Source organism: Ruditapes philippinarum, unplaced genomic scaffold (assembly GCF_026571515.1).
Source record: "Ruditapes philippinarum isolate M1 unplaced genomic scaffold, ASM2657151v2 ctg2663_1_1_1_1, whole genome shotgun sequence".
Classification (NCBI taxonomy): Eukaryota; Metazoa; Mollusca; class Bivalvia; order Venerida; family Veneridae; genus Ruditapes; species Ruditapes philippinarum.
The window spans coordinates 13616-31180 of NW_026852429.1; the positions used below are offsets into that span (position 1 = coordinate 13616).

Below are 17565 nucleotides of genomic sequence, written 5' to 3' on the forward strand. Positions count from 1 at the left end.
GGCCCTGCTGTTTTTGTTCAAAGAAAAGTATGTATAATTTCATGGGGGATTACCGGGGGTTTTGAGGTTGTATGTTTTAATGAAAATATAGTTTCTGGTTTTTTTTAATTATTTTAAATATTAATTTTTTCAAAATTTAAAAAAGTATTACATTTATATGTATAATTTAGGATGTTCCTTTTTTTTCTCTAACCTTTTTAAAAATCTAATAGGGTTAAATATGCTGATTTAAAAATTTGGCATTTTGAATGAAAGACCATTTTGCAAGAATTTAAAAACTTTTAAAGCCTTTTTTTTTTTTTTATAAGAATTTTGTTAAAAATTTTTTAGGGGGATTTAAACATATGCAAATTAATAAGTGAAAATCAAACATTTTAAAGGGTTTTTAGCTTTTTTAAAAACATGATGATAACGGTTTTTAAAAAAATTACGTTTCTTTTTTAAAAGGGGGGGCTTTAAAGGAAAAATTTTACGCTTACTCCAATCCCTTTTTCCCTTTTTCCCATGCAAATGACAAAAATATCCCGGGAAAAATGAATAACCCAGATAAAATTTTTTTAAACGTCCCCAAAAAGACCACAGGTAAAAATAGGGGTTTGGGGTTTTTTTGGCCCCGTTTGCTAAGGAGGGGCCATTTTTTTTTGCAAAAATCCAATTTAAAACTTCCCGTTTTTTTTTGGTTTGGGTTTTTTTTTTAAATAACCAAATTTATCTGGGGGCATTTTGCCTGCCCGGAATCCTCACCCCTATGGAAAAAATAATTAATGTCCCTTTTTTACCCTGACTGGGGGGCTACCTGTTTTAAATTTACATACAGACTACACTTTAAAGGAAAAGGGAAAAAATGATTAATAAAATTCGCCTTCAACCCCGGCGGGGTTTTAAATTCAAAAGGAAAATCCCATTTTTTTATTTGTACAAAAAGATTGATCAAACAAACCCCTACGATGACCCCCGGGGGCCCTTTTCCGGGTGGTCTTGTTTGGTGAAATATTTTAAAGGGGTATGCAGTATGTTCTGGGAAGTTTAAAACCCTGCCTTGGGCGATCTTTCCTTTTTATATTTGGTTTAATTTTTGATTTCTTTAATTTTTTTTGAAAATGTCACCTTTGTTTTCCCTTTTTTCAAAATTTGAAAGAACATTCATTTTTATGAACATTATTTTTTTTGTTTTGTTTTTTTTTCTTTAAAAAAGAACGACAGACGGAGAGGGCAAATAAAAGGGAAAATTATAGGGTTTTTTAAATTTTTTTCACATTTGATTAAATTTGGGCTCGTGGTTTATTTGGAAAAACAAAAAAATGCACTGTTTTTGTATATGTTTAATAATTATTTCATAAAAGGGTAATTTTTTAAATAAAATTTCGCTCATTAAATGACAAAAATTATTTTAAAAATTTCCCCAATAAAAGGGTGAAAAATTGTGCTAAAGGGGAAAAAGTTCGTATGGGGGAAACCCGGGTTTTTTGGGCTGGCGCAAAGGGAAAAAGAGCCCTGGATGAAAGACCCGGAAAAGTCAATTTGATTAGCATACCCCGTTTATTGGGGATAGAAACGATATAGGCTCAAACCCGCCCGTAAATCCTGCCCCCCCCCTTGCTAAGCTGTATCAACGCAGTCGGGGGATATATGGAAAGGGGGAGTGGAAAAGTTTCCGAAAAAAGCCCCTTTACATTAAATTTTGTTCCGTTAGGAATGAGAAGTACCAGGAAAAATTGGGGGTTTTGTAACTATTTATGAAGTTAAAGTTATTTTAAAAAGAAATAATTTTACTAGTATAATTTTAAAAGGCCCCCAACCCCCAATGTTGTAATTTTTGCCTTTTTTGAAAATCAAATGTACATTTTTCGGTTTTTACTTTAAATCTTTGGTATTTAATTTTATAAAAATTAAATTTGTTTTTTTGAAAAATTTAAAAAAACACAAAAATAAAAAAAATGAAAACAACATGGGTTACACAATAAAAATTTTTTTTTTTCTTCCCTTTTAAAAAAGGGTTTTTAAAATAAAATTTTAATGGTTTACTGGCTAACCCTTTTAATGGGCCAAAATTTTTGCGTTCTAACTTTATACAAAAAACATTGTATTTTTTTTAAACCAGGGAAAATATTGGAAACAAAGATAAGTACACATTTTCCAGGGGGGGCTCCAGAGGTTTTTGGGGCTATTTTTTAGCGAAAAAAATTTGGTAAAAAGTCGTTGTTAAAAAATTTTATTTGTGGGAAAAAATTCCTGGAATTATTTTGGGGGGAGAGTCTATTTTGATGTTTACCCTAAATTTAAATCTTTGGGGAAAGTATCAAAAAATGGAAGTTTTTTTTGCGTTCCTTGAGTACAAATTGTTCATGTTTTCTCGCTCTGCATGACGATGACTTTCAGATTGATTATCGCCAGACCTGAAAACATTAAAACCGTCAAAATGGACTTGATTGTTTGGATCTGACTGGTTAACTTCGTGACTGCAATCACCTGACGATCGAAGTTCTCGGTGTTCTTTTATTTTATTTGATGTACCGATGTAAGAGACGTTTTGATCTTCTGTGTGAACTGAAAGTCGATTTGCATTTTTGTTTAAATATTCGGTATCGCGAGATATATTTTCACGTTCAAATACTGATGCAGTTATCCGTTTTTTGATTGGTTTTGGTATTCTTCCGGATTCTTTTACAGGTGACGTCTTTTTAGATTTCTTAGGCGATTTACCTTGTTGTTGTTTTAAACTTTTTCCACTTTTTAGTTCTTTAAATGTGTTTATTGTCGTTTTGTGAGAGCCAATATTTGTAAAATCTCCGAGAACCCTTCTTTTCTTTGGAATGTTCATTATTGAAGAATCTTTGACCGTATTAACCAAACCATCAACACGTTTGGCATTTGTACCATTTTCGTTCGGTTCATGATTCATGTCCGTGTTTTCGATATCCTGCATGGGTGAATGTAAACCCCGACCATCTGTTGAATGTCTTTCACTTATTTGAATAATTTTAGCATCGCTGTTATCAAATCGCTCATGAGATAATTGAGTTTGAAGCGTCGATTTTGCTTGGTTTTCATTGAATGGAACATATGATACTCTACTATCCATTACACAGGGAATTTCACTACCTCCAGTATTAGATAGCGCACTTTGTAATACGTTTCATATTTGTATATATGTCATTTTCCTCCTTTGATTCTTGAACATTTAGCGCCCCTACGGCTTCGTTTTCAGTTCTTTGAACAATCGGCCAAAGTATAAAAGCTGGATTGTCCCCCTCGTTTGGCAAACTTTCATGCACTTTGTTGGCCTCTCCATGAATACTGAATAATCCATCATGCAACGCTGTATACATAGGATAATGATAATTTTTATTGTTATTTACAACATTTCCCAACACTGTGTATGAAGCATCTCCGTCAGTAACTGAGTTCAGAATTTCACTTTGCGGAGCGAGGTATCCGGTACAAGATGTTTCGGTAACATTTTTGGTATTCAGACTATGTTCCATGTTACACACATTGTTCTGTAACATTGCGTTTGAGTAAGCATACGTATTAGTGTCAACATTACACATTTCATTTGTACTTATGGAATTGACCTCGACGTTTTCATTACGTTCATTTATACCGGGATCTATATCTTGCCGTTTACTTTTATTACGGAAATCGTCAGTTGACGCAACACTCACGAGATGTTCCAATAGCCTCGTTTTGATACTGTCGTCTGGAACATCAGTATCAGGTAAAGCACGCATGCATTCAGCCACGTGCGAGGTGCACTCATTGAACCCTGATGTATACTGTAAACCATCAAAGACGATGGCATTGTTACCAGGCATTAACTGAGAATTGGCGGGAGATGTGCTCTGGAAGTGTTGCATCTTATGTATGTATTCCACGGTCATTTCTAGAATATCTGCTTTCTCCAATTTTGACATCATTGTGGACTGAAGGTAAAGAACATGTAGTTTAGAACTTAAGATAACATAGTTGCAATAAACATGTTAAAAGTAATGTACATGCAGAAAGAAAAAATCTTATTTTCGGCTGCTCATTCTGTATACTTATTTACGATAAGCCTTCGTAAATTTAACTGGTACGAATTATTAACATTACATAATAAAGTAGCGGACCAGATTAAGTCATAAAAGGTGTCTATTGAGAGAGTGAATATATCTTGCGGGATACTTTTCTTTTCATTTTTATGAAATACTTGATATAAAACGAGTTAGCGGCGGACAAAAAGAACAGGCTTAGCACTGCTGTTACTACTTAGGTCTTTGTAGATAGGTAGTCGCTTATTACAGATATACCCAAAGTGATCTACAGTTGTACATGGAGGTATGTTCAAACTGACTGAAAGTGTTTTTCTTTTCATATGCATACTGCATAAGATAGAAAAATGAACACGAGATATACGTGCACAACTCACCTCATTGTTAATACTTTGTAAGACTATTGATTTGAGCTGCAGAAGAGCATCGTTTATTCGTGCACGTCTTTTTCTCTCTGCGAGTGGTTTGTCAACCTGAAGCAGAAAAATGTAAAAATAATTAAAGCCTGTATATTATATGAGCCGCGTCACGACAAAACCAACATAATGGGTTTGCGACCAGCATGGATCCAGACCAGCCTGCGCGGATGCGCAGGCTGGTCTGGATCCATGCCGGTCGCAAACGCACTATGTTGGCTTTGTCATGACGCGACTCATATGTTTTATTAAAACGTCGCTTAATCGGCATCAAACGATACCCACAGTCTCGGATGGTATTCTACCATGGTTGGCTCTGCCTGTTTAATGTGAACTTCTCACAATGAAAGTAAAACTTCAACAAAACGGGGTTGTAGAGGTCAAAGAAGTACACTTTATTCATCACTACTAAATAAGTAATAAAGGCCAGTCAGTGGAATGTACCAATCTCTAGCTTTCACCGTCAACTTTATATTAGTACATTTAACAGATTTTTAAATTATTTCTTTAATACTTTTTAAACATCTAAATTGCCATTTTGCTAGGACTTTATATTAGTACATTAACTTGGACAATGGTCACTGGTAAATCACCCAAATTCTCAAATGTAAGAAATACTATCTTGTATTTTGAAGGAAAACAAAACAAACAAAAAAACGAAAAAGCTTTGTTCAATAAAACTAATTTTATTAAGAAAAATTACGCATTGAATGAATGTTTAAAAAGCAGAGTTGAAATATAAAGTTTCATCTTTGATTCATTTACAATGAAATTGTCTTTCTATAACTTTGGGCATTGTTGTTAATCATCATCATTACCATCATCATCATCACCACCACCACCATTATCATCACCATCATCATCATCATAATCATCACTCCATCCACCATCATTATCATCATTATCAACATCATCATCATCATCATCGTCGTCGTCATCATCATCACTCCATCCACCATCAACATCATCATCATCATCGACGTCGTCATCATCACTCCATCCACCATCATTATCATCATCATCACCATCATCATCACCTCATTTCTATTTTAAACCTACCACCACCACCACCAAAATTACATAATTATCAGTGGTCGGTTGATACATCAAACACAATATATCATTTAACAACAATCTGTTCTTCTAAGATGCATTAAACTAAATCATTTATGTATTTTTGTTTAAACAAAATTTTGTAAGAAAATGTCGCTGACTTACCTTAGCTTTAGCTTTTCTCTTGCCATGATCCATTCTTGATTAAAATGATATTTATTATACACAACTATACATAACAGTAAGCAAAACAAATAATCGAAATTTAACCATCTTTCACCTCTCGTGCTGTCGGGCGCTTTTGAACAAGAGTGTATCAGCTGTACCTAATATATACATTTTTTTCTATCATTTTTGTTTTTCATGGACCAGTAATTTAGTCGCGTGCCTTGTAGGCAGACAAAGACGCCTTTGATGTTTTAAATTATAATATACCAAAACAGGGTAAGCGTATGTGATGAATAAAGACATTAAAGTTTTTCGAAGGCGCTAAAATCATAAGCGGAAACTGAAATATAAGGTAAATCTGAAGTGTTCCCCTCTTTCATTGCGTGAAAAGTAAATTGAGATGAAATATTGTGATAGCAGGTGATCCGAACCACTTCATCAACACGTTATTTAGAGAGACAGTTTTACGTTGGTTAACTTTATTGGATTATGTAGGATAGATAAGCAACATAAGAGCTTTGTTATTTGATATCTAATAAATCGAAAAAAATATTATTTTACATTGATTACGATGTGTTTGTATAAAATCCTATATTTTTGTTTGATATAGTTATTCAGAATTCATTTCATTTAAAATTATTCTAAAGATCAACAAAATTTGTGCCTATATTATCCATTAACACCTTTTAAAAATTCATTCAATAAATTTGTGTCTTAAATCAAAAATTATTTCTTTCGGTCAATTTTCTTCCTATTTTTTTACCATATATCCTCTTGACTTCTTATGATTACTATGTTTCCGCATGGTTTCATTCGTTTCCCGATGATTTCCTGTTTTCTCATGCATCCCTATGTTTTTCTCATTGTCCCCTATTTTCCGCAGGATACCCTACGTTTCCCATGTTTCCCAACGTTTCTTTTGTTTCCTCGTGGTTCTTTACCCTATGGTTCCCTATGTTCTCTACGGTTCCCCTTGTTTCCACACGGTTCCTTATGTTTTCTATGGGTCCGTTTGTTTCCGCATTGGTTTCCCATGGTTTCCTATGTTTCACATAGTTCCCTATATTTTTAAATGGTTCCCCTTGTTTACCTTGGCTCCCTGTGTTCTGCATGGTTCCCTATGTGCACCATGATTATATTTGTTTCCCATGGTTCGATATCCTCATAGACATCCACGGCCCCTCCTGTTCATGTAATTATGGAACTACCTATCATATCCCCTATCTGTCCTGTCCTACCTTGTTATTGCGCCAAAATAGAGGGAAATACTGTGACATCATTTTGGTTTGCGTAGGACGAATTTTCGCGTACATGTATTTTGCGTTAAGAACAAGCGCTTATATAAAACCTTACAGTTCGTCGAGTTATGAGTTTAGTACATGTCCAATATCTATGCAAATGAAATTGATTCTCAGCTTTTACAATAAAACATTTGTTTTTATAGTTTATCACTAATCAAACTAAACTAAAAACTAAGTATTCCCTACTAGCTAGTGGTGGGGAGGGGGTATTAAGGGGCTATTTGTCACCTCTATGTCGCCACAGGGCTGGGTTTCTAGTGGAAATTGACTCTATTCATCGGCGTTATGGCATGATACAACTAGATGGTGCATTAGACATATACAACTGCCATTATACTAGTTGTTATTGCATTTTGCAAACGAAATTGCAATGCGAACATTTAGTAAAAAGAACAACTCGAAATATCCACTTTTTGTGAATGAGATGCTGCAAACTTGCAACATAATATTTTTTCGGTGAATACTTCAAAGTGTGTTTGTAAATATCACAACCTTTCTTATTTTGTAGATAGTAATATACAAACTCATCCAGAAAATTTGTTGATTTTTTGGGTATTGTAGAAGCTGTACAACACTTAAACGTGTAATATTGTAAACATACAGACACATGGACACACAGCGTTCTCCAGATAAAAGCTGGTCAAACATTGCAACACTTAAAAACGGCATAAGAATCTATTTGTGTCCATTTTTAAATTTATTTTTGATCATTTAAGGAAAATAAATACAAATTATACGTTATCAGATATAAATTATATTCACTCGGTAGTCCCCAGTTATGGCTACGTTTTACTTAATGTTAATGATAAAGTAATTGTTTTTGAATGGGAATTTTCATGACATGTCAATGAATATCGTTTTAGTAATCTTAGTAATCTTAGTAAGCTATATCAAAGTATGTTGTTACCACTTGTTGAAGTTATATCTTGTTAATGTACATTGATTATATTGACACAATAATTGAGTATATTATGTACCACCATGGACCCGATAAAATCTCGGTTCTAAATAAAGCATTTAGTTCTTAATTCAACAAAAAAAGTGAACTAGTTTTATTTTCTTTCATATCTTATTATGGTTTTATTTTACACTATTTTCATCCATAAAATATATAATTCTGAATACTTTATACTGAGATTTCAAAATGAACACTCTGTATTTAGGTACAGTACTTCGTAAATGTGTAATAATAACAATTTTTTATCTAACACTTGCCTAACGTGACGATGAACCAGATTATTAAGTGTCACAATGAATTAAACAGAGCACAGTTCAGCTACTGTTGCCATCCCCGTTCCTGGACAAGATGTAAAGCAGTTTACCAGTACTAGATGCCTTCACTTTCGCAAAGGTCCGCTAGTTACTTCTGTACATGCCAGAGCAGATCTACAATGCAAATGACCACATAAAGAATTTCATAATCAATTACAATGTACAACGAAACCGTCCGGGATCGAACCTGGATCGCCCGATTCATTGTCCAGCGCTCTTACAATTTTGCTGACCGTGCGGTGATGAGGTCGGTGGTTTTATTATATTGCGCCCCTTTCTGCAAATAATGGTATTAAGTCGAAAATTGACCCATTTTTCCATTTATGAATAAAAAAGTAAACAAAATATTTATTATATATATTTGAAATTACAATGTACTACTTTATTCATTTTTAAAGTGTTTTTCAACTTTTTTAAAATTCACATTGTAAACGAAGAAGTTTGAATTTGAATAGTTAAACAGCTGTCGTTTTCTCCCCACATGTTACCTAGTTAATATACATAACATATGTTATACGTATGCACGTATCTTGTATGTAAAATATATAAAATTGTTTAATAATTGCCTCAATTTCTCTAGCGCGTGGCAAGCACGCGCCGGACTCGACAAATAGGATTGGTTGAATCGTCTCCGCATTTTTAATTCACCTGTAGAGAGAATTTTATCTACTGACATATGAAAATAGATGGGTCTGATAAAGTCACCCTCTGTTGCCCATAAATGACAAAAAATACCCAAATCTACATCATATTAACTGCCTTTTATACCTAATTTAATATACTATCACCTCACGTATCTTCGGAATACCTAGACTTTTTACGTCTGACCAACCAGCTGGTTCATCTGCTTCAACGGAAAATTCGAAACCATTCAATCAGAAAACGCGGCCTTTTTGAATTGAAACTTTCAAAATACCTTTGTTTATACATACATTATTTACCATATGTCGCTTCATACTGTATTCTACAGGTTGAAGTCGGGAGAACGTTTTGACAAATGACACCCGTTATGGGAGATTTATTCATTGTAAACGAAAAATAACCTATTTTACACCGTACAAAAAAGGCTTTAAATTTTAAGTGGGTTTAAAAGAGGCTGCACTTTTTTAAGCTATTAAGGCCGAGTGTCAAGTTTCAAGGGGATTCAAATGTCTGTTGCTAAAAAAGGTAACGTCTGTTATCCAATGGTATAATAGTTTGGTATAAACTGTCATATATAGAAAAAGTACAAAGCTTCCAATTTACAGAATATTACAGCCAGTGCAATGTGCAGTTACGCTATAACGTTAGCCTTTTTATGCGGCAAAGATATACAGTTGCAAGGCCACTTAATAATTTTTGTTTTCATGAAAACACTTTCGCGGACAAATATTCTAACTTGCAAGTATTTACATTGGCAAACATACATAAGGAGAATGAGAAGTAAATCGACTTTTTTTCTCTCGCGGAAATGATAATTGTATGTCTTTTTATGAAGCAACATCTTGCAACTTTCGGAATACCCCATAACTTATTTTTGCAGTCTGATATCTATATATAAAATAAATTGTAGCAAGATATCAAGAAATTTATATCTGGTTTCACGAAATTCTATTTTACATGTATATATATTCAGGAAGGAAAGTTGTCTTGTATAAGTAATAATTACTAATTAGCTTTTTTTATGTTTTTTTTTTATGTTTTATGATACATTAATGTTAAAACCCTTAATCATCATCGCAGAAACCTACATAGGTTTTCATGTTAATTGAGATTTAATTGCTAGCGTATTTATGCCACCGTATACATAAACATTTTTTTGTAAATGTTCTACTTTGTTTGCAACTGTGCTATGGACATCTGAACTGACCGTGCATAGTTTAAAAGATATCAATCCAAATGTAAGACTTGATTATCTTTTCTTCACTGGCATATTACTGGCATTTCAACATTTTCTTCCTGCCATTTCCACACCACTGCCATTTCCACTTTTTCCAGGCTATCATTTCCAATTTGCCATTTCAACGCTGCCATTTCCACTCTGCAATTTCCACACCATTGCTCTTTCCACTCTGCCATTTTAACTCTGCAATTAATTACTCTTCCATTTCAACCTTGCAATTCCTTTCCTGCCATTGCAATCCTGCCATTTCAACACTGCCATTTCAACCCCGCATTTCCTGTCCGCAATTTTAACCAAAAGCCCGCAATAAGGTAAAATGAACATGTAATTTCTTATATAAAAACTTGCCATTTCAACACTGCCATTTTAACCATGTCATTTCCTCTCCGCAATTTCAACCAAAAGCCCGCAATTATGTAAAATGAACATGCAATTTCTTATATATAAGAACTTGCCATTTCAACACTGCCATTTCAACCCTGCCATTTCCTCTCCGCAATTTCAACCAAAAGCCCGCAATTATGTCAAATGAACGTGCAATTTCTTATATATAAAAACTTGCCATTTCAACACTGCCATTTCAACCATGTCATTTATCCTCCGCAATGTCAACCAAAAGCCCGCAATTATGTAAAATGAACATGCAATTTCTTATGTATAAAAACTTGCCATTTCAACACTGCCATTTCAACCATGTCATTTATCCTCCGCAATTTCAACCAAAAGCCCGCAATTATGTAAAATGAACATGCAATTTCTTATATATAAGAACTTGCCATTTCAACACTGCCATTTCAACCCTGCCATTTCCTCTCCGCAATGTCAACCAAAAGCCCGCAATTATGTAAAATGAACATGCAATTTCTTATATAAGAACTTGCCATTTCAACACTGCCATTTCAACCATGTCATTTCCTCTCCGCAATGTCAACCAAAAGCCCGCAATTATGTAAAATGAACATGCAAGTTCTTTTATAAGAACATGCAGCCTCGGCATTAAAGCAGCATGCCTCCAGATTCCAAAAAGAAGGTCAAAATTGCGGAAAAAAACCTTACTGTGTTAGTAACGCAGTAAATATATGGTGATAAATACACCAAAATCATTAATTAATCGCAAATAACATGTAAATTATTACTTGGATCTTGAATATTTTTACAATTCTTAAAATCTTAGAAAAAAATTCTCAAGTTTCATTTTCTTAAAGTATTTTAAACATCTGGAGGCATGCTGCTTTACATGTGTTTGTAAGTTCTAACACACATGGTGACATCTTTTATCCCATTTTATCATCTTTTCTTTCTAGTCGCATGTCAAATTAAGTTATCAAGTACGTTAAATTTGTTATAGTACATTTACTTAAACAAATTCTTGTAAATTATATCAATCCATTTCAAATCATCTACTGGAACTAACCAAGTACATGTTGTACTGGTGTCTTGTGAGGAAACATGGTCGTGACCTGAGGAGTGCTTGAACCGGCGATCCTTGGGTTGAACGGGACACACTTTTACCACTAGCCTAGATCACCGATTCTCTCTGTTCATAGCTATATACCTTGAATATAATTGCATTTAATTCTTCGTTTCTCCGTTTAATTTTGATTGAAATCAAAATCAAAATGATGTGTTAAAATCACCATTTAAAGATTTATACAGTTCGTACTTGTAAATACATGCATGCACTAGTAAATATACAATTACAATATCAGTTATGTACAGTATATATAACGCAATTTAAATTTTGAGTTAAATGTGGCTTCATTTGAAATTAATTTCTTCGCGCGAGGAGGGCGGAGGTCGGTATCTCGGGTGAACGAAATGAGTGATGGCCTTAACGTGTTTCTGTACTTTCCATATCACTCACACGTTTAATTGTTTAATTGATCATATGCAGCAGACGATACGACCATTGCCGCGTGATTTCGAAATAATTTATTGTTATTTGATGTTATTTATCTGTAATTTACATAGATTTACTCCATAGACAAATAGATATATAATTTATACAGGAGACAACTTGAACGCTAAAATGCGGGGTTTTTTTGGTCCTAATTGTTTCATGATTACCTCCCTTTATTTTCATAGGCTCAATGACTACAAGGGAAATAAGTTTATCATAGCCTGATTTTTAATAAATATTTTGATTACCTCCCTTAAACTATTGCAGCTGGAAAAATCTCATGAAGATAGTTCTAATTGAAAGACCCTGATAAAACTCAATAATCAAAATCAAGATGAACATTGTTAATGTAGATTGGATTGATAATGGATAGAGAATGAATGCCATGTAACGGAAGTTGAGAGTTCTTTCTTAAATTAAACCGGAAATACTAGGTAACCGCTTTTGGAACCATTTATATTATAAAATAACAAGTATACAATCAATCCCATGTGAGGTGTATTGAGTTAAATATGTACTGTGCGCGATTAAGATAAAAATGTACTAGTAATCTGAAAGAAGGTACAAAGTACAAAAGTAGCGTGCACGAGAAAAATATTACCTCAACTAGCTAGCTCGGATAGGTAGGCAAATAAACTCTCAAAATAAAATACCATTTCAAATTTCTTTTACGAAATCAATAACAGTATCTAATACTAATATACATTTATATGTCCGTAAGAGATCGAACTCTGTGATCGATAATCGATTGCTTTTACACAGAATCAGAATGCAAAAATCAAAACAAAACAAAAAAGCATAAACTCCAAAACACGTTACTCACATATGAGGAAAATGATATATTTGCAAGTTATTTTGCAACGTTGCTATTTAAGTAATTGCGTGTTACCATTGCACGCGAAACCTGGTTATAAAAGTGCATACATGTACATTTAAGTTCTACATTGTAACATTTAGATTTTTCCCACACTTTAACTCCTCTCATCTCACCCTGCCTTCATTGCAAAAATTGGAACCTAATTATCAAAATATTCGGAAAAGTAGCCGCAATCATTCGATTTAATTCATTTTACGTGGTAATTTCTCTCTAAAGCGCCAGGGTGCCTCTTTATTTACAATGAAAACACAACTAACATTCGCACTCATGTCCACGGTCCTTACAACTGCTAAAAAGGAGGAGCTTTCCCACAGGTCGAAAGTTTTTGAAAATGCAACAAGGTGGAATGAAATTTGTGCACGTGGCCATAAAACATAAAAGACCGCTAGTGATTATATTAAGATGGGAACACCATTAGCAAACGTTAACAATTACAAATTCTCATGAAGCGAACTGATAGTAAACATCTGTTTTTTAAACAGGACTATGGGAATTTTTAAGACGCATGCGTGAAAATATGCACGTGACTAAATTGATTGCATTCCATTGGTTGAATAAGTTTATTGTTTTTGAATTCGCGCGCTAACCGCGTGCTCACCGTGAGAAACGCTCTCATATATTTCTTTTGACAAAATTGTTATCGAAAACGCGTGGCCAGCAAGAAACCGAAGAGATAATGTCAAAAGAAATTCTTATCAGTTTTTCGGAAACAAGATTTCTGTTCCTGTAACTGGCTGATTAAGGCGTGCGAAACTATTCAATTCATTTTTGTCTCATGAAATTTTTAATTAATATCTTACTGCACTATCTGCAGCTAGATCTATATTTCAAATAACATAAAAAAGATCGGCAGCAGATCAACTGAAATATTGTGATGAACTGTTACGTCTAAATGCTCGATGCACAATCTTGAATTGTTTCCAGTGTAGATTTTTGTCATACTTGTGCACTATAGTAAACAGGTGCAAGTTATTTTATTCTTGATGATCAAGGGGTGATTATTTTATGATAATTTGACCAGTATTGGCGTGGCAAATGTGCCGAGCGCCTGTGTAAATTTTGGTTTCATTTGTACCAAACCCTTGCAAAACTTAACTTAATATCACTAAACTTATTTAGATAAAACTTTCTATCAATGTATTTAGAGCTAGTAAATTTAATATTTTTCCCTCCCTTTAAAACTTGTCAGTTTTAAACCTTTCATTTATACATAGCGTCTAAGTATAAATAACATATTGTTTAATATAAAAAATAAATGCACTCTATGTTTAAGTGCGTATTATGCACATTATTTTTATAAAAAGATATTTTATAGTTCATGTAAAGATAAATCATGTTGACATTCGTGATCGTTGTATAGTAGTAGTCTCCCTTCGACACTGTCGTCTGTTTAGCATATCAGCTCGCTGATTGGTTAGTGTAGTAAGTTGAGCAATTTTCATTGGCTGAATACGAACTATGATGTCAATTGCCAATATATACACTTACAACAACGATTACTAATGTCTGCCGGAATAGCTCAGTTGGGAGAGCGTTAGACTGAAGATCTAAAGGTCCCTGGTTCGATCCCGGGTTCCGGCGCTGACGGAACGGTCGGCGGCAGACCACTATTTTTTAATGATGAAATATGATAACATATTTAAATCTTTTTTTATAACTGATAACTCAGTATTTAATCATTCACATTTTTAATTTTCTAAACGAGTATAAAGCTATATCTTACGAAATATTACAAAATTTATTAACAGAAAAATTATTATGATTTCATTATCTTAGAATGTCTCTGTTATATGCTTATTGTACGTAAACAGAATGAAATGTTCCTGAAAAAATATTACAAAATGTATTCTGTTTTTGTTTGTTTGTTTGTTGTTTTTAGGGTTTTATCTGTTGAGCATGCACTACTCACTTTCAAGGCAATTTACTACTACATGTATATTTTTTTCATACAATTATTTTGCAAGTATTCCTTTTTTTAAAATTCAATCAATGATTTTTGCAGCAGATATATAGCTTTATACACTTTAATTAGCACGTTTCTATTTATTACTATCGTGTCTTGATTTGTTTTGTTTGTTTGTTTGTTTCATTTTACGCCTTTTTCCAACAGTATTTCAGTCATATAGGCGGGTAGTTTCCTAACCATCGTTCCTGGAGAGTTACACCAGTACTAGACAACCTTCCTCCGCGCTAAACTACCAAAGCATCTCCCGGAGATAATAGCTATATTATGTAAATACGGAAATAAATGATTGCTTTTTTGTGAAGACGTAGATGTGATCAGAGACTACATCTCAAACGATCATCAATAATTATCCGAAGACTTACGGAAAGGTCCGAAAAGTTCCGATTGTCTCCATCGATTCTGATTGCCTGAGATTCTGATTGGCTACACATTATGTGTTAGACCACGGATTTATATTAAATGTCAATTAAAGTCCGTGGTTAGACCTGTGATCAACATTGAAAATAATAATTGTCATTTTCGACAATATTGGTTTGTGTCGCCATATTTGTGCGATTGGTTTAATAATTATGTCGGGCATAGAAAATCAAAACTTCAGATTGAATACTCATTCGATGCCATGTCTTACAATGAAAATCTTTGAGAAAATCAAGTGTGCCGTCCCACAGTACAACTGATGAATTCCACTACACGCGCGCGCGTGCATACAACGTACAATCTTCGTTAATCAAATCTCGCGAGAGCACAGGTGATTCGTGGCAATTCTCATAATTATAAATTGAAATTAATTCATTCACCGCCTTTATTCAATTAAAACTAGATGTTCTGTTCTGTCGATGTAACGGCATCTCATTTCTGTGGCATCTTTATTACATGTAACGTGCCCCTGTCATAACAAATGGCAGGAAATAAAATCACAACCTGTCGCGCGCGGATGTCAACTGAATATAACGCTACAGTTTGTTAAAAGACGCTGACTGAGTGATTTTTGAGACCAAGTATTAAATGAATCGTCTTAAATTCGCGACGGTTCTCCCTCCTTTGGCACGTGAGGTTTTTTTCTGTATTTTTTTTTCATACATGGGGGCGGAACGAAGCTCAGCGTTATAAAGATGAGAGTAATATTTGATGTAGCTGCCATGGCTATTTAGTTTGGTCAAGAGGAGATTGTTGGTGTTTCATTTTTTCTACTTGTAAAATTCTGAAGAGTTGCCATATAGCACTGACAGTGTCGGTGTCACTTTATTCTCAACTAATTAAAAAGCACACACACGCACACAAGAAGAGAAAAAACAACAACAACAAAAATACAACAACAAACAATAAAACAACAACAACAATACCCCCCTCATTAACCCCCCCCCCCCTCATTAAAAATATCTTAACAACAAAAACGCGCTCTAATAAACTGGCATATCATACAACGTCTTTCAACTGCAATGGACTTATCCAAACTACAAATGTATTGAAAGGTTTGAAATTTCTGCGGTAATCATAAAATCTGAACCTATAAATTCTTACATAAGTAATGTGAACTCGTAAATATTCTTTATATAAAGAGAAATTCATCACTGAGGACATCTGATGTTTTTAAACCTTTCATAAGACACCATTTTCTTTACATTTACGTTAATGGTGCATTCGTTTCAATCATTTATCCTAATTTTGAAATTATAATGTTTTTCCCACAATTCACAACTGATGGCGTGTGTCTACCAGCTGTGGGGTATAGTGACTAAACTCGAAATGTTCACCGTGAGAAAATGGTATGAAAACCACCCGTATTATTTCAAATGATTTCAAATAACCGCTGTCAGATGATTTAATCTCGCCGCAGATATTATGGTCATAGTCGCAATGCAAACATATCGCTGTAAGAAAGTATTGTCATGAAACGGGTAGGAAATGACTCAATTCATTCACTGTATAAGAGAAAATAGTTAAACGGGTAGAAAAAGTCGTGGGAACTGATTACACTTTGAACTATAAACGACATGTACATATTTTCACAAAATATTTCCGATTTTTTTGTCAATTATTCAATAAAACCGAAAGACGAACGGATTTTGTATTGGCGAATCAAAAAAGGGAAAAAAAGATCACCATGAAAAATGTTTTTTATGGGTTTAGATAATTTCTTTTGAAGTAATCGAAGTTATTAATAATTGTCAAATGTGAAATGTGGTTTAAAATTAATATAGTTATTTAAAAAAGGGTGTCTAAAATATATTCATTGTTGATTTATCTAATTACATTTCTTGAATTCTTTACGGCGAGATTTGGTCATTAGTTTTTTTAATAAAATTGAAATTAAATGAAAAAAAAATCTGAACATTTCAGACTAAATCATAATCATTTTTATTCCGTGCCCATTGACGGTTAACTTAGTTAGGGTGTCTACCTCTCAACACTGAGCTATTGGGTTGGAATCCATCTTGGGGTACGGCCATATTTATCATAATTATTTCACTTAAAAACTAACTGGTTGTCTTGAAGAAATTAATTAAAATTGTAAAAACTTAGTTTAAATAATAACCTGAGGTTGATTATAGTTTCTAACTAAACAGCATGTGGGATACAGGAGGGGACCGAGGACTGGGAGGTATAGGAGAGGGAGAGAGTTAAATAGCTGCGTTGTGGGGAACAACGTGTCAGCAAATGATCTCTGAACGGCGTATCAGGTGGCAAACAACATTAAG

General features: G+C 33.8%; 1 protein-coding gene and 1 non-coding gene across 2 annotated transcripts; one reads left to right on the plus strand and one right to left on the minus strand.

Moving 5' to 3' along the window:
* Positions 1-3110: 3110 nt before the first annotated feature.
* Positions 3111-5815, minus strand: LOC132760176 (uncharacterized). The gene is made up of 3 exons (XM_060752094.1): positions 5666-5815; positions 4409-4504; positions 3111-3923 (listed from the first exon to the last, which is right to left on the minus strand). Exons 1-3 carry the CDS (start codon positions 5696-5698, stop codon positions 3111-3113), a joined length of 942 nt encoding a protein of 313 aa, XP_060608077.1. The 5' UTR covers positions 5699-5815.
* Positions 5816-14408: 8593 nt separating this feature from the next.
* Positions 14409-14481, plus strand: Trnaf-gaa (transfer RNA phenylalanine (anticodon GAA)). The gene has a single exon. It is a non-coding gene; the product is annotated as a tRNA-Phe (tRNA).
* The last annotated feature ends 3084 nt before the right edge of the window (positions 14482-17565 follow it).